A 21,602-nucleotide genomic window follows, 5' to 3' on the forward strand; every position below is an offset into this window, starting at 1 on the left:
GGGTGTCTTCCCTGTCCTGTTTGCATAAATTGAGGGACACTAGACTGGTGGCAACCCTGGGCTGTCTTAGCTTGCAGAAGGGCCCAGATGAGCTCCCTACGGTAAGGCGAGGTAAAGTAAAGGAGAACTTTTTGAAATACAGAAAGCTTGGAAACAGTCCACGACATTAAGACATTTGGGTGTGAAGGCAGGAGGAGGGTCGTATTGTTGCGAAGAGTGCATGTGTGTTCGAGTAGGCTGAAGAAGGGTTTCTGCAAATGCGGAGCAGCTTAGCTCCCCAACAGCACTAAGCCCTTCTACAGTCCCCTGTCTGTACCCCACAGGTAGCACACACCCCACCACTGGGGCCCAAGAGGTGAGTGTCTTAGGGACACTGAGCTATGAGGCTGATCTTACCCTTTCCCCAACGCACCCATCCTCAAGTTTGAATATATCGTTCCCTCTCTTACTGCCTCCCAGGACTCCCCAGCCAGAGAGGAACTGGAACTGTGAACAATCAAGCTTTATTTTTACAAAAATGAACATTGTAGCATGTCTTAGCAGCCAGCCTGAGATTGGGCTGTCTCAGAACTCACTCAAAACCGCTGGGTTCCCTTTGTCCTTCCTCAGTTTCAAAGCGAGACCAGCCCACCGTGCCCCAGGAATGAGCCCCAAGAGCTTGGTCAAGGGAGGGGACTGACTGAGGAGGTAGGGGCCAGAGCAGAGGATTGGCAGCCTCACCCCTCCCTCCAAGGAAGGGGCAGAAAGGGACTGCTGGAGCCCCTCACCTCACGAAGCTATCACGGCTCTAAGAAAGGGTGAGGGGCAGGGCTGGCCTGTCCAGACCCGATCCTTGCTCTGGCCAACAGGGAAGCAAGGCCCGGCCAGGTTCAGCTGTTCTCTCAAAGCAGCAGATCCCTTCTCTCCATCTAGTTCCTGGGAGGGGTGCCCCCAATTGCCAGGAGGCAGCAGCCTTTACCTGACGGTGCCCAAGCACTGTGGTCACAGGTCTAGGAGCACAGGCATCGGGGGTGGGGGTGGGCAGAGGTATCCCTGCACCCTCCAGGCGGAGAGGTCCCTGAGTAGCTGGCCTCCCTGGCCCACAGGCTGGGGTGGCCCTGTCACGGATTCTGAAAGTCCAGGACGTGGAGGTTGTAGGACAGCGCCGCATAGAGGTGCTTGGTGGTGAAGCGCAGGCAGTACACGGGGCTGCTGAGTGGCGTGGAGGTCAGCGGGAAGGCCTGCAACGGAGGGAGGGTCGGGCATGGCAGGAGCAGCCCGAGGGGAAGCGGGAGGAAGCCCTAACGTGCCCGGTCCAGCGTGGGGGGCCCGGTGGCATGCCAACTCCCCTGCTTCTCCAGGCAGCCACCCCCTCCCCCCCAGAACAGCCACTAGTAAGAAGTCCTGGCATCTCGGAGTCGGAGGTGTGCGGGGCACTTACGTGGAGGCAGGCCCTCTGGCGCCGGTCCCACAGCCGCACGACCCCGTAGTAGGAGGACCCCGTAGCCAGCAGGTGGTTGCCATCGGTCTGCAGGCAGTACAGGGTGCTGTCGTGGGGCTCCTCCCACTCCATGACACACTTCCTGTGTGGGAAGAGGCCGGCGGAGGGTCAGGGGTGCCCGCTGTCCCACCTTCCACAGGGACCTTAGAAATCTATTCTGGCCCAGAGGCAGAAGCTGAATCACCCTCTCTTTAAAAACCAGACTTAAGGGGACCAAGCCTCCTGTGTAAAGCTCTCTTTCTAGCCAGTGCCCAGACCCCAGGCCACACGAGGCCCTCACTAGTGCTTCCCACAGCTGGCTACATGTCACACGACTTGGGTGGCAGGGCAGAAAGGCGGGGAGAATGGTGATGGACGGGCCCCTGACTCCCCGGGCCCTCCATCAGCACTCAGTGGCCATGGTCTCCAGGCCAGGGGACCAGGGCTGCCAAGCGAGGAACTGAAGCGTGATCTGACCTTGCCGGCTGCCACTCTTCACCTCCACCTGCAGGGCCTGTGCCTTAGGGGGGACGCCCCAGGAGGGCCGGAGGGAGGGCCGGGACTGCCGCCCACCTCCCGCCCAGCATACTCACCGGACACTGGCTCGGAGGTCCCAGTAGCGAACGTAGGTGTCATAGCCACAGGACAAGAGTGTGGAAGGGGACTCATACATGACATCCAACACCCCAGCCCCTGAGGGGAAGTCGCTGCCCAGGTGCATCATTAGCTGCCCACTGGGGAGAGAACAGAGGGAGAACAGAGGGGCAGAGGAGGAGAGACTGTCCCACGTCGGCCCCCACACCGGCTGGTAACCTAATGGCCTCAGTCCCTGGGGAAATGCCGCTCTCCCTCCTGAGCTAAAATCAGGCTCCCTTCGGATGGGGCCAAGGGAAATGGCCCAGGATGCCCACCCTGTCACCCCAGTCCCAGTGCCTGCCCCTCCCCCAGCTGAAGGCCTGCACCACACCTGCTCCGCTGCCCAGCGGCCGTTCTCAGGGTGGAAGAATGGGCCCTGCGGCCGGGCCGGCCCCCTCCCGCGTGCGCACACACACTTGGTTACTTTATACTTCTTGATCCTGCAGGTCATGCAGTTCTGAGCTGCCGGAGTCCAATGCCTTAATTCCTGCCTGTAATCTGGGGCTCAAACCTCATTGGGGATAAAGACCACACAAAGGGAGAAGGGGAGTCCCAGGAGATGTTAAAACAAGTAAACACCTTTGTGTCTGGGGAGAGAAATCGCTGAGAAAGCAGCTTAGCTGGCCAGTCCCTGGTGTTCCTGGCCCGGCTGGCCCCCAGCCTGGGGCGAGCACGCCTGTGTGATCACAGCCCCCAGCCTGCTGGGCTGCAGCGCGCTCCCCACCCCTCACCCCTCCCGGTGGCCGAGAGCAGATTACTGAGAAGAACAATTTCTTTGTGACTGTGTAAGTCCCTCCGTGACCGCGGCAGTGGGCAGACCCCTCGCCCCGATGCCAGACCCCTAGCAACCATGTAGGGGGGCCTTCCGGCCCTAGCAACTACCCCTCAACATCAAGTGCACCCGCTAATCCCTGTGGCTAGGGAACGAGGAGAAGCAAGGAGTTTCTGCAGGATGGGGGGGTGGTGAAGGAGAAGAGGAACACCCTCCAGGCCTGATCCCGCACTTGCACCCAAGAGCTGCTGGGCCCTCCTCCCTGGCAGGACGGGAGAAGCAAGGCCATGCATGCTTCCCAGGTGAGAGGCCCCGGCGGCAGGAGGGAGCACTCCCGGCTCTCCAAGCAGTGCTCACTCACCACCAGTGTGAGAGCAGACATCAGCCCCAGGCCCCGGCGACAGGAGGGAGCACGCCCGGCTCTCACAAGCAGTGCTCACTCACCACCAGTGTGAGGGCAGACTTCAGCCCCAGGCCTGCCCGCTCTCACCCTCCAGCTCCCTTCTCCCCAGTGGAGCCACCATCTTCCCTAGAAGCTGAAGGAACAGAGGCAGCAGCTCAGGGTTCCCTTCTACCTTTCCCCTTTAGCCCTGGGCAATGAGAAGACCCCCCCCCCAGCAGGGCCAGCGCTGCAGGAGGTGGGAGGGCAGGCCCTTAGAGCCCCTCCCCCAGCCCCCTTGGGCGGTGTTCCTCTTTCCGGGGTAGGAGGTAAGCCTTTGTGGTGGGGGACCCTGAGAGGAATCAGGCTGAAGGCCAAACCCTAGAGATCACGGACCTTGGCTCCCAGGCAGGGCCTGTCGTCGCAGAGGGGCCACTAGCCATGACTGCTCCACCCCGGGGCAGCCCGGAGTCCCTAAAGGAGTCTGTCCCCCACCCCCACCTCTCTTTTACAGGTGCTCCCGGACATTTGTGCACACCCAGGTAGGGGGCTGTTTGGCTCCACAGTTCTCCCTCCTTCCAGATTTGGGGGCCCTGCCCCTTCCATTAGTGAGGCCTTCAGGAATGACGGAGGAGCTCTCCCCTTTAATCTGCAGAAGTAATTTCATGTTTGTTTGAAATAGAAGATGAAAGGCGATGGGGGTGGGGGCGTGAAGCCCAGCATGGCTCTACCTGCCTCCCCCTGGTCCCGGGATTCAGAGGGACCGAGAGCTGGGCACCCGTGGGCCGGACGGGCAGCGGAGTCGGGACCGCAGCACCAGGGCAACACCCAGACCAAGTCACCCTGGGCCTCTGTCCCAGTATCCAAGCCACCCCTAGAAAGGGTCATGCCAGCATCTACGATAAGAAACAGAACCCTGCCTGCCGAGGGAACCCCAAGGGCTAAAGTGAGCACCGGCCGGGAGGCCAGGGCTCGTCATGCAGCCCCATGTCCGCCGGCCCAGCTGGGCCCGAGACAGACAGTTGCTGCAGCCTGGCGCTCGGAGTCCCTGAAATGGCCACACACACTTCAAATGGGCCAATAAAAAGATACAATTTCTTTGGCCTCTGGGCCTGAGGCCCTCCAGACTGCTGTGCAGTGCCCAGGAGGTGAAGTCCGGAGCCTCCGCAGACACAGCCGGCTCTGGGAAAGGGCCCGTCCCTCCAAGCAGCAGCCCCACGCAGCCCTGGGAGCCCTGCTGGGGCTTTGATTTGGGAAAACAAACAGAAATGGCACCATGGGCCCTCAGTGGCCCCCACCCCAAGACCAATTTAACTAGAAAACTCTAGCTCGACAGCCCTGGGGAAGGGAGCAAGATTGGCCCGACAATAGCTCCAAACTTTGGGGAAAACGGGGACAAAACAAGCTGTCTGTCTCCTCAGCCCCTCCTCTCGGGCTCCTTTTCTTCCTGCAAGTGTGTTCTTGTAAAAACGATTAGATTGCAATTTGTATAACATGGTGACCCCCAAATTCAGACATTTCACCCCTTTTCTCCAGAAAGAATGTCAAGAATGCTTCTCGGCCTATCACTGTGGGGGGTGTGGGGGGTGCAGAGCCTTGGCTGTCGCATGACTTGTGTGGGAACAGGACTGCCCCTCAGAGTCCCGGGCCACGCCGGGAGCGAGGGCCGGCTCCGTCCCTGCGGAGGGCCAGACAAAAAGGCCATTCCCGAACAGCCGCTGCACACAAAGCCTGGGCCTCCAGGAGCCGCTGAGGGCTGGGGGGGGGGTCCTCTCCGGCCTCTCCCGAGCCTGACTCCAGCCATTCTCTTTGCACCCAGGGAAAGATAAAGACCGAGGGGCCACCCCTGTGAGCCTGACGAGCAGGCCGTGGAGGGCAGCGTTCTCTGCGATGCACCAGAGGACCTGGGCGGGAAAAACAAGCAGAGGGCGGCCTCATCCCCGGGACCTTAAGGGGGCGAGCAGGTGAGGGAACTGGGGCTCCCACCCCACTGCACAGCAATTCCATCTCAAGGGAAGAGGGAGCCTCGAAAGGAGTTTCCTGACAGAAGGAAATCTAGTAAGACCCGGACCCCTCTATCGCCATCTTTAGGGGACATCTAGGGACAGCTAACTGGAGGCCGGTAGTGGCCCTAAAGACCCATATGTCCAGTTGCAAGAGCCGCTCCCTCTCCTGGTCTGGGCCTGCTGAGCCAGAAGCCGGTGCCCACCCTCCCCCGAGTCCGCTCATCCCCGCCTCCACCTGCCCCTCCCCCCCCCCCACCCCGTGCTCCCAACACAATCCACAGCCCGCAAAGTCCTCCAGGGCCGAAGGGCCCCGAGCTGGAAGAAGCCAGGTCCCCGACCCACCTCCCGGCCTGCATCTGAAACTACCCGTGGCCCCCACACCCCTTCACAGCCACTGTTAACACATGGGGTTCCCGAGGATGTTCCCTGGAGATCCTAGAGGTTCTCGTTCCTCTGCCTGGCACGGACGTGTGACCCGAGGACACAATAGGGGCTTTTAGGACAGGGCAAGGAGGAAGAGTGACACACAGTTCACCTTCCTGCAGCTCAGCTCCCAGGGACAGAGGATGAGAAGGTATAAGCTGGGCCAGACAGGGTCACTCAGGAGAGGAGGCTTTTCCTCCTTCCCACCCCGACGACTCCTCTCTCTCCCTTTCTTTGAGCAACAATCACTTAACGAGCACCTTCTGTATACAAGGCATTGTGCTTTACCAGGAACTGCAGGAGAAGTCAAGGATGGCTGAGGGAGTTCGCCCTGTCTTCTACAAGTTTTCAGCCCAGGGACGGAGGGAGGGAGTCGTGTACCCAACTAACACCACAAGGGGTGACCGGAGGGGTCCCAGAAGAGAAAGGGAAGTTTTACTGTCAGAGGACAGACAAGAGAACATTTTGGCCTGTGGGCATGGAGTGGTTCTCTAGGGAGTGACAGAAGCGGGACAGGCAATGACAGGAGGTGGGGGGGATATGGCCCAGGTGAAGGACCCGCCCCAGCAGGGGGGCCAGAGTCAAGGCACCAGCGCCGGCGCCCTGTTTGCACCTGGCAGACCCTCTCGCCCGGCTAATCCTTTCCGACCACGACTGCCCCTGGGTGCGCACTGCTCAGTGGACATGAACTCTGGGAGGGGCAGGGAGTCCCCAGGCTTCTCAGCAGGGAGGAGCTGGCCTTGTCCAGCCCTCTGGTGGGGAGGGCCAGAATCAAGGAGGCACGTTAGGTCCCAAATGTAACACCAGAGTGGTGGAGACAAGAAGCCCACGGAAGCCTTGCCTGCCCGGCACCATCAGGCGAGTGGGAAGGGCCCTGCCGGAGCTCACGGCCTCACCCCCGCATGTGTGCGCGCGCGTGCGTGGCCCCTGCGCCCGCCCGTGCACACGTGTTCAGACACAATGGCTCAAAGGCCAGGCAGCCGGGCAGCCCACTTTGTACTGCTAACAAGGGGCCCGTAATTACAGGAAGGGGCAGCCGGGCAGATAAAAGGATACAAAATTTCAACATCTGTTGCCATAAAGGGATAAGGAGAAGTGAAACGCAAAGTATCAGTTTGGTGTCAGCAGGCAGAGAGCCAATTTCAAAGAGTTCAGGGGGACAGAGGGGACAAGAAAGAAAAAGGAAAGGGGGGAGAAAGAAAGAAAGAAATTACAGGGTTCCTTAAAGAGGTAAAGAAAAAAGAAAATGAAAAAATCTGTCAGTAATACTTTCAAAGGAGAAGGCAGGTACTTTAAAGAGGGCAGTTCCCCAATCACCCTGACGGAGGGCCAGGCTGCCCGGGGCGGAGGCAGAGGTGCGGGCAGAGACGAAGCCACACCTGGACCGGGTGGACACAGCCACTGTCCTCGGTGGGACCCAGCCTGTGCTCACGACACCACGTCCTGCAGGCCGTTAGAAAGGGCTGCAGCCTGGCCCTCACCTTTCTCAAGGCCACCCCAGGGCCCACGGTGGCTGACAAGGCGGCGCTGTGAGTGCTCTAAGGGTTACCAACTCCAGCCACGGGGGCTAGGGTCAGGGAAGGCCTTGTGGCGCGGGTGCTGTCTGCACCGAAGAGTAAGCAGGATCGAGAAGGGGGAGTCCAAGCACGGGGCAGGGGCAGCTAGAGCAGAGGCTCTAGGGGGGAAACAGAGGGCACCTGTGGGGCAGTGTGAGACGCCTATCTGCCCCAACTTCGGGGAGAAAGAGGAGACTCGGGGGCTTTAGGGTAGACAAGGAAGAGTGATGGGGAACAGGGATGACCTTGTCTGGAAAGGGAGAGAAGGGGGTGTGTGCAGGGGCCCACACATACTCACACGCCTGGACTTGAACAGTCAAGGCCCTAGGAGTAGCCAGGTCACCTCAGCCCACACCTCTCCCCATCCCAGCCCACAGGCTGGCTTAGGGCTGTGGCTGTTCCCACTAGGATCGCTGTAGGTCAGCGCTCACAGGCCTCCATCCTGTAGCCTACCCGCGCCAATGCCAGATCCAGCTCAAATGCCCTTGGCCGAAATGCAGAACCCACGGTGACAGCAAGCCCGGGAGGAGGGCTGTATATGGTGTCAGGCCAGTCCAACCTCCCAGGCCTGGATCCCTTCAGACCCCAGGCTCAGGAACGGGACGGCTTTGGCCCAGCTTCTTGGGGTCTGATGGGACCATGGGGCCTAGTGGGGGATGCTTCCGTGGTTGGCTGTTGGCACTGTGTGTCAAGATAGAGCCTTTGGGGGCCTGCAACCGGGCCTGACGGCCAGCTCCCCCTGTAGGTAGAAACACTCTGGCACTTCCAAGTCAGGTCAAGGACTCCATCTTTCTCTCTGCCTGCTTTAGACGGGTTCGAAAAGGAAGAAGGGAGAGAGAGAGAGAGAGAGCCAAGCTCTTGCCATCCAAGTAATGGCCGTATGCCCACAGTTGCTCTCTGATCTGTGTACCCCAGCCAGCACCTCCCCCTCCCCAGCTCGTAGGGAGAACAGTGTCTCCAAGGGTCTTGATGGAACGAAGGGCCGAGGGAGCCATGGTGCCTTTGAAAGGGTCCCCGGGCACTGTGAGAAGTAGCCTAAGCAACCTGACAGCAAGGCCCCGAGACAGGGTCCAGCAGGGTCCCTACGCTCCCCCCAGGTGTGTTCCAGCCCCCACCATCATCCTGAGGGCGGCCCCAGAGGGGTGATGCTCCGAGCAAAACTGCCCCTCCAGCACTCCTTCCCCCCAAGTCACAGCACACACATAAAAGCGAAAATCCCGGCGCTCCTCAGGTTTCAGCAGTGACAGGTTAAAAGCAAGGAATCCACCCAGCCCCGCACAGCGCCCGCCACCAGGTCCTGCCGGCGGTGCCGCTCCACCTTCCAGATTGGCCTGTCAGTCAGGCTTTGGCATTATTGAAAGATCAAACTCTGTCCTGCCTGTTCATTACCTTAATCCTATTTTCTACATGGCTTTATTATCTGCTTGGGCTTCTCTGGGAAAGACAGCTACAGACAGTCACCCTGTCCGTCCGCTTCCTCCCACCAAAAGCAGATGCCTCCAGCAGGCCATCCTTCCTTCGAGCTCCATAACCCTTGGTCCTCCAAGCTTCCCTGGGAACCGGACTGATGTTTCAGTGAGGTCTGGCTCCTCACGGTGGTGAAGAGGGGGTCTGAGGGCCAGAGAGAAGACAAGGTCACGTGTTGCCTGGGGTGGCGCTGCCATTGGCCACCCAAAGGGAGCAGGGACAGTTTCTCATTTGGGGTCTTCCTGGGTTCTGGACAGACCCAGGGTTTAGGGTTTAGGAGGAATTAGGGATTTCATAAGTGAGTGCTATTCAAGGAGCTGGTGTCTTATAATTGCATCCTGACCCTAAATCTGTGCTCAGGAGTATCCCCCCACCACAAGAAAATCACAGGCAGAAGAGGCCCTCCAAGATGACTTGACCTTGGAGATGAGAGTCGGCCACGGTGGTGCACCCCCCTTTCCAGCACCCCCCTCCCGGCTCATTCGCCATACTGAGCACAGGCCAGGGAGGATGCCAGGCCCCAGGGCCAGCCACATGCCTGAGACTGACCTTCAGCAGCAACTCCCATCCTGTGGCCTGCAGCCTCGGGTACTGGCAGGAGCCCTCTCTGGGCCATGAGGTCAGCAGGACCACTTGGCTTCTAGTGGTCACAGGTATTTGGAGAATTAAAAAGCTGAGCCTCTGCAAACTCTAAGGTCCTCACGAGGAAGGCAGCCACGGGTGAAGAAGCAGAGAGTGGACATGGGTGCCGTATGGGCACGTTTTCAAAATAACGTCTTTTTCATACTAATTCTGTTAAGCAGAGAGAATTAAATCTCATTTACAAATGTGGAAGCCGAGGCCCAGAGAGACCCCCTTATCACAGAGCTGATCCACAGTAGAGTCAGTTCTAGAACCCAAGACTGCCTGACCAGCAGCCTGTGCTCCCTCTGTAGCCACTCACAGCCTCCCCAGCACACAGCAGAGGACGGGTTCTTTCTGCCTGTGGCCCACACAGAAGCAAGAAGTTGCCAGTGGCAGGAGTCTGGCAGGGCAGGCCATGGGAACAATTCTCTCAGGCGGCAGGCACCCCAACATCCCAGAGCCTACAGAACAAAGGAAGCCTTGGCAGTCTCAGCTGTGTTGGCAACAGTACGATGCAACCATCAGCTACACTGACAAACATGGAAGATCTAGGGGACGCCTGGGTGGCTCAGTTGGTTAAGCAACTGCCTTCGGCTCAGGTCATGATCCTAGAGTCCCAGGATCGAGTCCCACATGGGGCTCCCTGCTCAGCGGGGGGTCTGCTTCTCCCTCTGACCTCTCCCCTCTCAATCTATCTCTCAAATAAATAGAAAAAATCTTAAAAAAAAAAAAAAGATGGAAGATCTAGAATGCAGACGATGACAGCACCTGCCATTGGCTCACAACCGGAGTGCTCTCCACTCAGCTGTGGACATCCCGTTTCAAGAGGGCTGCAACCAGAGAAACTGGAGAAGCTTTCAGCTGAGAATGGTCCTCAAACAAGTACGAAACCAAGATCGCAGGTCACCCACCCAGCTACCGCCCACTTTCTTCTTTGCTGACCCAAATCGGAATCTGTGCCCACTCACCTCCCCCACTGCCAGGATACGTGTGGGGGCGGGGGGAAGCCGAGCTCTTCCCCAGACCCAGAAGATCAGTCTGGACTGCTCATTCCATTTCCCTGGCATGGTTTGGTTTGAGGCGAGTAGTGGAACACACTTTTGGCTCACTAAATATGAGAAGTCTGCTTGGGGCTCCTCTAAAAGGTGTCCCCATCTTAAAAAGAGACCCCAGGCAGAGACGTGTCCTCTTCCTTCCTTCTCCTCTTTGGGTACTGCCTTATGGGTTCGTAGGGCTTTTGTGAACAAGCCTGAGGGTAAAGGCAAAACCCACTTTGAGGTGGCAAAGCAGAAAGCTGAGAAGGAGGGCTCTCAACTTTCATGGAGCTGCCGAACGCATCAATCCTGGAACCACCGAACCACCCAACTCCTGGACAGACTCCTTGTCAGTCAAGATAATAATCCCTCTATTGTTTGAGCCACTTTGAACTAGGTCCTCATTACTCAGAGCCCAAAGCACGCTAACTGATGTTCACAAGCAACAACTGAAGGTCCTCAGACTTCTGGCCTGATAAAGAGAAGACGCTGCAGGAGCAGGACCGGAGTTTTCAGATATTTAAAGGCCTGTCTTCAGAGGCGCGATTGAACTTGCTGCTTATTCAGGATCACAGCTCCTGGAAGCAGATCAAGTCCTGATGAAGGACAGACATGAGAACTCTCGGAGCGATCCAAAGACGTAATGTGCTATCTGGGGAAGGTGGGAGTTTCCTATCCCTGTGGCTGGATGACCCCCAAGAGAATATTGTGGGGAAAACCGTATCTAATGAAAACATCTCATGTGTTTAAGAAAAAAGTCTTTCGGAGGGTGCCTGGGGGACTGAGTTGGTTGAGCATCTGCCTTTGGCTCAGGTCATGATCTCAGGGTCTGGAGATCGAGTCCTACATCTGGCTCCCTCTCAGCAGGGAACCTGCTTCTATCTCTGTACCCCACCCCTCCTTGTGCTCTCTCTCTCTCTCTTTCTCAAATAAAATCGTTTGGAAAGACTGACAATACAACAGGTTTTTAGGAAAACAAAAGATATGACTAGTACTTTCCTGGAGACAGAGAAAGGAGATGAGCTAGAGCAGCGAAGGCACGAGACAAGTGGGCAGAGCGCACCCTCACCACTACTGTCAATCATGGCATTGCAAACCACAACAGGGGGCCTGGGGCTAGGGGGAGATTTCTCACACTTCACACCAAGAGCACAAAAAGAAACAGTCAATAATTTGGACGTCATCAAAATTTAAAACTTGGGTCTTTTATCCTGTCAAGAGGATAAAAAGTTGGGGTGCTTGGATGATTCTGTCAATTAAGCATCTGCCATTGGGTCAGGTCATGATCCCAAGGTCCTGGGATCGAGCCTTACATTGGGCTCCCTGCTCAGCAGGAGCCTGCTTCTCCCTCTCCTCCCTGCTTGTGCTCTCTCTCCCCCTCTCTGTCACGGTCTCTCTCGAATAAAATCTTAAAAAAAAAAAAAAAGACTAAAAAGACAAGCTCCAGACTTAAAGGTATAGGCAAACCACATGTCTGACAAAGGATTCATATCTAGAACATATAAAGAACTCTCAAAACTCAACAGTGAAAAAGCAAACTATTCAATTAGAAAATGGGCAAAAGAGGGGCACCTGGGTGGCTCAGTGGGTAAAGCCTCTGTCTTCGGCTCAGGTCATGATCTCAGGGTCCTGGGATCGAGCCCCACATCGGGCTCTCTGCTCAGCAGGGAGCCTGCTTCCCCCAATCTCTCTGCCTACTTGTGATCTCTCTGTCAAATAAATAAATAAATAAATAAATAAATATCTTTAAAAAAAGAAAATGGGCAAAAGACCTGAGCAGAAACCAAATATACAGAGGGCAAAAAAGCACATGAAAAGATGTTCATCATCATTAGCTATTAAGGAAATTCCAGTTAAAGCCATGAGACAGCATGCCTGTGAGAATAGCCAATACAGACCTTCGTGACAGTTCCAAATGCTGTTGAGAATGTGAAGGACCTAGATATCCCCTACACCAGGGCTGGATTATAAAACGATACAGATATTCAAATAATTTGGGGCATTAATCCCAGAGAAATGAAAACCTAGGTCCACACGAAATCTTACACACAAATGTTTGTGACAGCTTAAATTGCAATAGTCTAAAAACTGAAAATAACCCAAATGTCATTCAGTAGGGGGTGTGCTGCTCGGTGGGGGATCGCTTTGGTGCGTCCCCCCAGGGACCACTACGAGCAACCTCAGGTCAAGTGTTCTTGGTATAACTGCTATGCTTGCACGAGAATAATACTGGGGGAAAAGCAGATCTCAAAAGGTTACATACAAAAAATAAATAAAGGTTAGGGCGCCTGGGTGGCTCAGTGGGTTAAGCCGCTGCCTTCAGCTCATGTCATGATCTCAGGGTCCTGGGATCGAGTCCCGCATCGGGCTCTCTGCTCAGCAGGGAGCCTGCTTCCCTCTCTCTCTCTCTGCCTGCCTCTCTGTCTACTTGTGATCTCTCTCTGTCAAATAAATAAATAAAATCTTTAAATAAATAAATAAATAAAATTTTAAAAATAAATAAATAAATAAAGGTTATATACATTATTTCACTTATAAAACACTTTCAAGCCAACGCAATTACAGAGACGGAGAACGCGTAAGTGGTTGCCAGACATTAGGGACAAGAGGGAGTACCGGAGGGGACAGGAGGCAGACAGTGCGACTATGAAGGGCGCCAACAGTTCCGTATCCTAACTGAGGTCACAGTAATGTCAATCTACACACGGGATAAAATTGCACAGAACCACTACACACACACACACACACACACACACACACACAGAAATGACTACAATCTGAATAAAATTCTATGGATTATACCAATGTCGATTTCCTGGTTCTGATTTATATTACGTATTAGCCTACATATTATCTAATCTTACACAGGTACCTTGCTGTCTCATTCCTGGAATTCTTATGAATCTAAAATTATTTAAAAATAAAGAACTGGGCGCCTGGGTGGCTCAGTGGTTTAAGCCGCTGCCTTCAGCTCAGGTCATGATCTCAGGGTCCTGGGATTGAGTCCCACATCGGGCTCTCTGCTCGGCAGGGAGCCTGCTTCCCTCTCACTCTCTCTGCCTGCCTCTCTGCCTACTTATGATCTCTCTCTGTCAAATAAATAAATAAAATCTTTAAAAAAAATAAATAAATAAAAATAAAAATAAAGAACTAGGGGCGCCTGGGTGGCTCAGTGGGTTAAAGCCTCTGCCTTCGGCTCAGGTCATGGTCCCATGATCCTGGGATCGAGCCCCACATCGGGCTCTCTGCTCCGCGGGGAGCCTGCTTCCTCCTCTCTCTCTGCCTGCCTCTCTGCCTGGTTGTGATTTCTCTCTGTCAAATAAATAAAAAAATATTTTAAAAAAAATAAAGAAAGAACTAGGGGCACCTGGGTGGCTCAGTGGGTTAAAGCCTCTGCCTTCAGCTTCAGGTCATGATCCCAGGGTCCTGGGATCGAGCTCCGCATCAGGCTCTCTGCTCAGCAGGGAGCCTGCTTCCCCCTTCTCTCTGCCTGCCTCTCTGCCTACTTGTGATCTCTGTCAAATAAATAAATAAAATCTTTTAAATAAAAAAAAAAAAGAAAGAACTAAACAAAACGAAATAAAACAAAAATTCAACAGAATGGGAAACAGTTGGATGGGAATGTGTTTGGTCTGCCAAGGCAGAGAACTGTGAATAAAACCTGGATGTATTTTAACTGTTCTGTGTAACTGTCTTTATGGATCTATAGGAGGTCACTTCCAAAATTTCTGTATTTTAGGATAGATGGGCTTTTATGTCACCACATAATCAGGCGCTCCTTACAGAAAAAGTATCAAAAATCTAAATTGTTGTTATCCTCATTTCTACATGAAATGATTTACCATTAGAAACTCCTTCCAACAGTTTCCTCGAGTTAATGAACGGGGCCAGGAGAACTTGCGCGCCTTGGAGGCAGTCAGTGGGTCCTGGGTTGGGCCGGGAGCTTCCCAGCCTCCTGGACCACCTGGTCCCGCCGGAAGCCAGAAGCCGGAAGCCAGAAGCCGGAAGCTGTAGCCAGAAGCCGGAAGCCGGGGCAGGTCTGGCCCAAAGGTCTTTGCTTTGCCTGCCTGGCTGCTGCGGTGCCACCCCCATGGGAAGCCACAGGGGCTCAGGAATCTCTTACCTGTTGAGGTCCCAGATTCTTAGGGGTGAGAAGTGCCCACAACAAGCCGTCCCTGTCACAAAAGAGCTGCCAAACAAAAGGAGAGCAGAGTCAGGGCGCGCTTGTCAGAACTTGTGGCGGCGATGGCGACACAGTTGCAAGTGCAGGGCTCGTTCTCAGGGGATCACCCAGCGGAAACAGGATGAGAAAAGGGAAGAGGGAGGGTCGAGAAGCTGCAGGAAGACAACGGGAATTGCACGGAGGTCAACAACCCTCCAGGGGCCCCGCAGGTGTAAGGACAGCAGACCTTACCACGCAGAAGGGGCTCGGGGTCTCTGCCCACCAGAAAAGCTCATCTCTACCTGTGCAACCCTCGGGCCAAGGGAGGGCGGGCCTGTCAGGCTGCAGAAAAGGCCCCTGCGAACAGGCCATTGTTGGGTTCGGGAAGATGCTGTGGCCAGAGGTCAGGGTGGTTGGGGGGCACTGCTGAGGGTGTTTGTAAGAGCTCGGGAAATGTGCTGCAAGCACACGACAGGTGGGACGGCATGCGACTGAGCAGAGGGAACCACTGAAGGCCAGTAACCCAAGGAAAAGGTGAGACAGGTGGTGTGCTGGGGTGCAAGGGCGGCAAGACAAGTGTGAAGGGCCGGGCAGCCGCCACTGCCGTAGAGCGCAGCACAGTGATGTGCCCTATTTCCCCAAAGTAACTCTTAAACCTCTGAAAAATTCACATGCCACCTGCAGTTCCATTTTGGTGGAGGCACAAGACCGGTGGGCAAGCTCTGCGCCGTGAGCCAGGCCACCTGGAGCCCTAGGACCACACCTGGGACCTACGTGCCAGACCACACCTTGGTCGAGGACTCACTGGCTGGGGAGGGATGCCAGCGGGAGCCCCAGCTGGGACACCTAACCTGGAGCAAGAGAGGAGCTCTGGGGCGGGGAAGGGCCATGTCCCTACAGGTCAGGCCCTGGGGGTACGGGGGCTAGACAGACTAATGACACGTTGGTGGTGTGGGGCTGCGGCCCATCCGCCCTGGCCCTGCCCAGCACCTGTGGCTCTCTGGTCCTAAGCAGGTCTGCGGGCAGACAGAGTTCTTCAGCGAGGGCTCTGAAGAAGCCCATGGCCTTGGTGGGGTGGGGGGAAGGTGGCCTACAGTTGCTGGTGGGGAGACGTGTGGGAGACGGTGGCCAAGCCACTGATGGACAATCGACACTGCAGGGCCAGTGTCTGCTTCTCAACCCCAGGCTGATAAAAAGGCCACAGGAGCCATCCTGGGGCTTCCGTGCCTCAAGCCAAGACTTCCTCTAGGGATATGCGCCATCATCCCGGCTCTGTCCCAATGCACACAGGAGTGCCAGCAGCCACTCCACTGGAATGGCAGGCCAAAACAGCCAGTCTGTCCTGCCCCAAGTGACTCCCTGCCTGGAACGCAGCCATTGGACACTGAAGCCCCAAACTACAAAGCCCAGAGATGTTGTCCTCACCTCCCTCCCCTCAACATTTTTCTCTTGAGGGTAATCCATTAATAACTGGTCAAGCCAATTACCTCGCGTTGGAAACATAATAGCCACTTGGGAAGCATCCGAGCAGGCAATTGGGCTCTTCAGACTTTTGAGGAGCACAGGCCAGGTGAGGAGCGTCAGCAGAGACACAGACATCTCCAAGGCAGGCCTCAGACCGGCCACATGCCACATTAGCGACAAAGTAAGCTGAGATGAGGGGGAAGGGAGGAAGCCCCGAACCTGAATCCACCACTCCCAACAGCTTCCAGAAGGCTGGGGTGAGGCCGCAAATGCCTTCTCCTGGGAGCCACCCCCGTCCTTCTCTATTCCTGCCCCACCCATCTGCCACCAGCAAGAGCACCTCTCACCTTCCACCACACAAAGGCCTTTCATGACTGGCCGACACAGCGCCCAGAAATGTGCCTTTCCAAGAGCCGCCCTCTTCCCTTGCCCAACCCTGTGGAGCAGGGAGGAAGAGAAGGAAGGAGAGTAGAGAGCCCCCACCACCCAGGGGGCCCTGAGCGTATAATCAGATATAACAGTCGGTAAAAGCCCTGTAAGCAAGTCAAGCAGCTTCGCAGCCAGGTCCCACTGGGGACATTCACTGGGACTCACACCCAGACCATGGGGACTGCAAGGATCGTGGGGGTGAAGCTGGTTGCAGACACAGCCCTGCACACTCTTCCTCCCTACTTGCGGCCACACATGCTCCTCAGCTCGGCCTCCAGAGCCCATGGACTTCAGGAGGCATCAGGCAAAAGCCACAGACCAGCCACGTGCAGGGTCAGATGACAGCAGGGTGCCCAGGGGCACAGGGTACACAGAGACACATGGAGGGGACACACAGAGCATAGGAGAAGACAGAACTTGCAGTCCTGGGATGCCCAAAGGATGCCTCCCACCACCCAGGAAGTTCACCAGAGAGAAGCTAGGATTCCCACCACAAAGGAAGGGAAAATGAAGAACTGGCCCAGCTCCCAGGAATTTTCATGAACCCCGTCCGCACACTTGCTCCTCTCCCCAGAGCCACACCAGACAAGGGGGTCCCAGCCTCAGGAGCCGGTGGGGTGGGACATGTGCATCGCAGGAGGCCTCCTGCCCCATGAGCCCAGCCTCCACCAGGCCGTCTCGCCTGCACAGAATGCCACCCCACCTCCCGGGCAGCAGCCTGCCTTCGGCCACCAGCAGGTCGCCCACGTTCCTCACTGGGCCAGATCCTGCGTCCCACGGGCCGAGGTTCCCGACAAATGCTCAGAGTCATCCTCAGCGGACACACGCACCACCCCTTCAACAGCGCCTCCCAGGGGACTACTCTGGGAGTCTGACCCATTGAAAGGTCTTTGCTACCATCTCATCTTAGAGTCTGAAGTTACAGAGAAAGCCAGCTCTCCTCAGAAAGGAAAGAAGATTCACATGGCTTTTGCCCTCCATCCCATCTCATTCTTGGGGTGTCTTAGGGACAGTGACGGCAAACCCGTGCTGAAGCAGAAGCTGCTAGCTCCTCAGGGGACTCGCATCGCAGTCGAAGTCTCGACCAGCCTTCCCCTGAGTCCCCACCACGCTTTATCTTCTTGCCCTCAGGGGATGCATGGTATTTTGGGGGTTATCTCCCCATCTTCCCTTTGAGATCATGGACCAGCCAGTGGCTCCTGCATCCTCTGGTGCCCAGTATGGGGCCTGGCCTAGAAGTACTTGGTACAAGTCTGTGGAACCAGATGGAAAGGGCCCTCTGGAGTTCACAGCCAACATGGCTGGGGAGCTAGACATATGAGCTATGAAGGCAGTCCCTCTGCTTCCTAAGTGACTCCCACATCACCAGACCCAGACCCGAAGGGCACATGCCACAGTCCCACATCGCTGGGGCAGGGAAATCCCTCATAAGCACCACAACCAGATTAAAGATGAGAAGGACCAACAGTACCTACACATTAGTTTCACAACACACACGTTCTTGTACAAGCACACACTCTCTCAGCTTGAGGGTCTAAAAGTCATTCTGATTCTGGGGCATCTGTGGGGCTCAGTCGGTTAAGCATCCACGCTCGGCTGAAGTCAGGTCGGGGACTGGGCTCCCTGCTCAGTGGAAAGTCTGCTCGTCATTCTCCTCTGCTTCTCCCCACTCATGCTCTCCAGCTCTCTCGCTCTCTCAATAAAGTCTTTAAACATAAATAAATAAAAGTCATTCTGATTCTATAAACTCTACTCTTTTCAGATGAGAAAGCACCTATCAGCAGCCAGGCTCCTCCCATGTCCCATCTTGCCCCAGACCTTGTCTAGATTCCCGACCTACCTTCCCCACCCCCTGGCCCCAGCTCAAGCAAACCTGGCACCCCAGAGTTCATCCTCAGGCCCAAGAAGATGATGCAGGAGTCCCCGCATCAGAGAGAAACCCCAGGAGGGTTCGGGGTTCTGGTACTCGAACTGAGGGCTGGAAAACAACAGGAATCAGAAGAGAGGAGTGAGGGGAGAAGGGGAAGAGCAGGCCAGGAAGGAAGGCTCTTGATGCCTCTGCCCCCTTCAGGCCGTCTTAATGACACTCATCATCTGTGAGCCCTTGCTATGTGCCAGGTTCCGAGGAAGGGTCTCCAGAACCTCACCCCACCTAATCCTCGTGACCCACTGCAGCAGGAACCACTGTCCTATTTTACAGGCCAGAAAACTGAGGCCCGGGAGGAAGTGCACCCTGCACCGGGTCCCACGGGGAGCCACGAACAGGGCTGGAATGGGAGCCCAGGCCCAGCCCGGTGCCTTCTCTCGCCAGCACCTCCTGTGATGCCCGACACAGACTTGAAGACCCCACGTGCTTGTCGGGTGAACAAATGGACGACGGGACAAATGGCTCCACCTGGAAGAAAAAAGGGGCGAGCGAGCGGCTCGGAGGCGGCGGCGGAGCAGCGTGCTTCGCAGCTGTGCCCTGTGGCTGGCCTGGAGCCACCCAGCTGGCCCGGCCCCGGCCGCCTCTGGGCCGCGGCTGACACACTTTGGCAAGGGAGGCCACCAGAGCTGTCACATCATTCACCAACATGCCCATCAAGTGTATTCAGTTCTCTTCAACCCGCATTGGCATTTTAATTACTGTTGGGTAAACTAATTTGTACAAATGAAGGCCGGGCTGCCTAATAGAATATGCAAGCTCCCTGACCTCTGACAGGCACTGACACGAGATACAAAGGCCGCCGAGGAAGGCTTTTTATCTGAGCCTTATTACTCTCTATTACTCTAATTAGTCAGGCTCCAGTGCTCCTAATTGGAGGAAAAATTGCAATTAAATCAATTTTTGATGGGCTGCAAGTGGGCTCCCGAACCGCCCTGCTTGTGAAACACTGATATTATAGCGGCAAAGGTCACGGGCCCCATCGGCACCTGGGGGCCCCCCGAGTTCCCGTGGCCCCCTCCGAAAATGCCTCAAGGAAACCCCAGCCCTTCCTTCGGCACGGCCGGCAAGGGTGGGAAGGAGGGAGTCATTAGAACATGTCAGGTCTCATTGCTGCGGCCGCCATCTGCTAACCTGCGCCACTGACATCATTACGGTGGCTCGGTCCCCAAGCAGGAATGCAGCGTGGAGGTCACACAAACTGGCTGGGCCAGGGCAGCCAGGAGCAGGAGTGCAGTGACAGCCCCATGAGGGAGGGCCCAGGGAGTGGGAGCAGGAGGGCGAGGGAAGTCAGGAAGGGGAGACACACAGGCCGGGGCAGGTGGAAGGGTAAGGCAGCCAGCTCCCCAGCCAATGGGGCACTCCAGGCCACCCAAGGGGAAGGGAAATGTACGTGTCTGGAAAGGAAAGCAAAAAGAGAGAGGCAAAGAAACCTTGTTCTCTCTCCGGAAAACATCCCACATTGCAATTGGGGAACATCCTCCTAAATGCTGTCCACGGACCAGAAGGCTGTGAGCACGTCAGAGCTGGGGCAGGAGCATGCTGGTGGGCCTACCACCTACAGGAGCACCTGCCTGTAAGGGCTGGGGGGTGCCCAGAACTGAAGCTGTGGGACCATGGAGGGGACAGTAAATGCAACTGTGTCCATCAAACTAAAGGATAATGGGACCAAGAGGCCTATCTGAAGCTTGAATGTATCCAGTTTAAGGCAAATAAAAAGTAGGTCTGTTTCACATGATCTCAAAGAAATGGCAGAGACAGAAAATATCAGTCCAAAAGGGAGCTTAGCTAACTTCACGGATGGCTGAACCAAAATGGGTTAACAGAGAAAGGAGGCCTTCAAGGGGTCAAGACCAAAATTACGTGAGGTAAATGATGGTCCTTCTACTTACTGGAATATTACACAATCATTTAAAATGATGCTCCCGAGGCATACAGGCAAGATGTTTATGATACTATCACAAGAAAAAAAGTAGAGGACAAAGAGCCTTCCATAACTATTTTTAAATTTTTTTTTATTTATTTGACAGAGAGAGATCACAAGTAGGCAGAGAGGCATGTAGGGGGTAGGGGAAGCAGGCTCCCTGCTGAGCAGAGAGCCCGACGTGGGGCTCCATCCCAAGACCCTGAGATCATGACCCGAACCAAAGGCAGAGGCCTAACCCACTGAGCCACCCAGGTGCCCCACAACTATTTTTTTAGAGCCTGTGCATAGAAAAGGAAAGAGTGGAAAGAAACATGCTAAGATGCCCAAAGTGATTATGTTTGGGCAGCACAGTAATTATCAATTCTTTCTTTTAAATTTTATTTTCCAAATATCCTTCGATGAGCAGGCACTACTTTTTAAAGGGAAAAATGTATTTATGCCTTCTAAGGGAAAACACAACATAACCGGACACCCCTGTCTACGAACTCGTGGCCAAGAGCAGGTAGGCCCAACCATGAGCTTCCCACTAGAACAGACGTCAGCAACCGTGGCCTGGGACACCTTGGACTCAAGCTCTGGGACCAGCCAGTGGCCCAAGGTTAGTCAGGAAGCCCAGATCAGGGGCTCCGCTGGCCTCCTCCTCCAGACGAGACACTAGCCGATGCAAGCAAGAGCAACTCCTGACTCCAGCGGCCGGCAGAGGCCCGGAACACCCGCTCAGTCACACACACACCCACCAAGCCTCTCTTAGCTCAAGTGCATCGATTCAGGATGGTGCAAGTGGCCACCTCGAAGGTCAGGCTCTAGACAGAGTATCCAGAGGCTGGGTCCCAATATCCACACTCCCACTGCAACCCTAACAAACAAAGGCCAACAAAGCAAGCTTGCTGCTGCTCCACGGGTTGAGTGCAGTCCTGCAGCTGGAAAACACCTCCAAAGAAACACACATGGTCATTTTCCATTTTAACCAATGGCAAAAGCTCAGTCTTTTGAAGACGGAGGTAAGATCCTGGCCCAGGTTAGAGGAGAGGAATTTTGAGCTCTTCCCAAAGGGACACATTCCACTCAAGAAATAGGAACTCAGAAACTTGTTACAGTGGAAGGACAGAAAAACAGAGGAAAGTCAAGGACACCAAAAACAAGAAGACACTGTACGATCTATGTGTTAAAGGAGATGTGTTGGGGGCTGCAGGGAGAAGAGCCTCTGTACTCTGTCTTCCATCTGCATGACGTCTAAGTACAAGAACTGCTCCACCTGATCCCAAGACAAAGAAATGGCAAGATGTCCCAGTGAAGCACAAGCTGGCTGAGAAATGATGACCCAAGACACACACAACTGT

General features: G+C 55.3%; 1 protein-coding gene across 2 annotated transcripts in view; it reads right to left on the bottom strand.

The window, feature by feature from the left end:
• Positions 1-491: 491 nt before the first annotated feature.
• Positions 492-21,602, bottom strand: part of FBXW4 (F-box and WD repeat domain containing 4) — an 80,899-nt gene continuing 59,788 nt past the window's right edge. Inside the window, exons 6-9 of one of the 2 annotated variants that reach the window (XM_046026191.1) lie at positions 14,480-14,545; positions 2,053-2,193; positions 1,421-1,562; positions 492-1,220 (exon numbers count right to left, since the gene is read on the bottom strand). In XM_046026191.1, coding sequence (XP_045882147.1) covers positions 1,101-1,220; positions 1,421-1,562; positions 2,053-2,193; positions 14,480-14,545 — 469 coding nt within the window. In that variant the 3' untranslated portion in view covers positions 492-1,100. The remainder of the gene's footprint in view (positions 1,221-1,420; positions 1,563-2,052; positions 2,194-14,479; positions 14,546-21,602) is intronic. The other variant, XM_046026192.1, reaches the window with a different exon arrangement.

This window comes from Meles meles, chromosome 13, assembly GCF_922984935.1.
Source record: "Meles meles chromosome 13, mMelMel3.1 paternal haplotype, whole genome shotgun sequence".
Lineage (NCBI taxonomy): Eukaryota > Metazoa > Chordata > Mammalia > Carnivora > Mustelidae > Meles > Meles meles.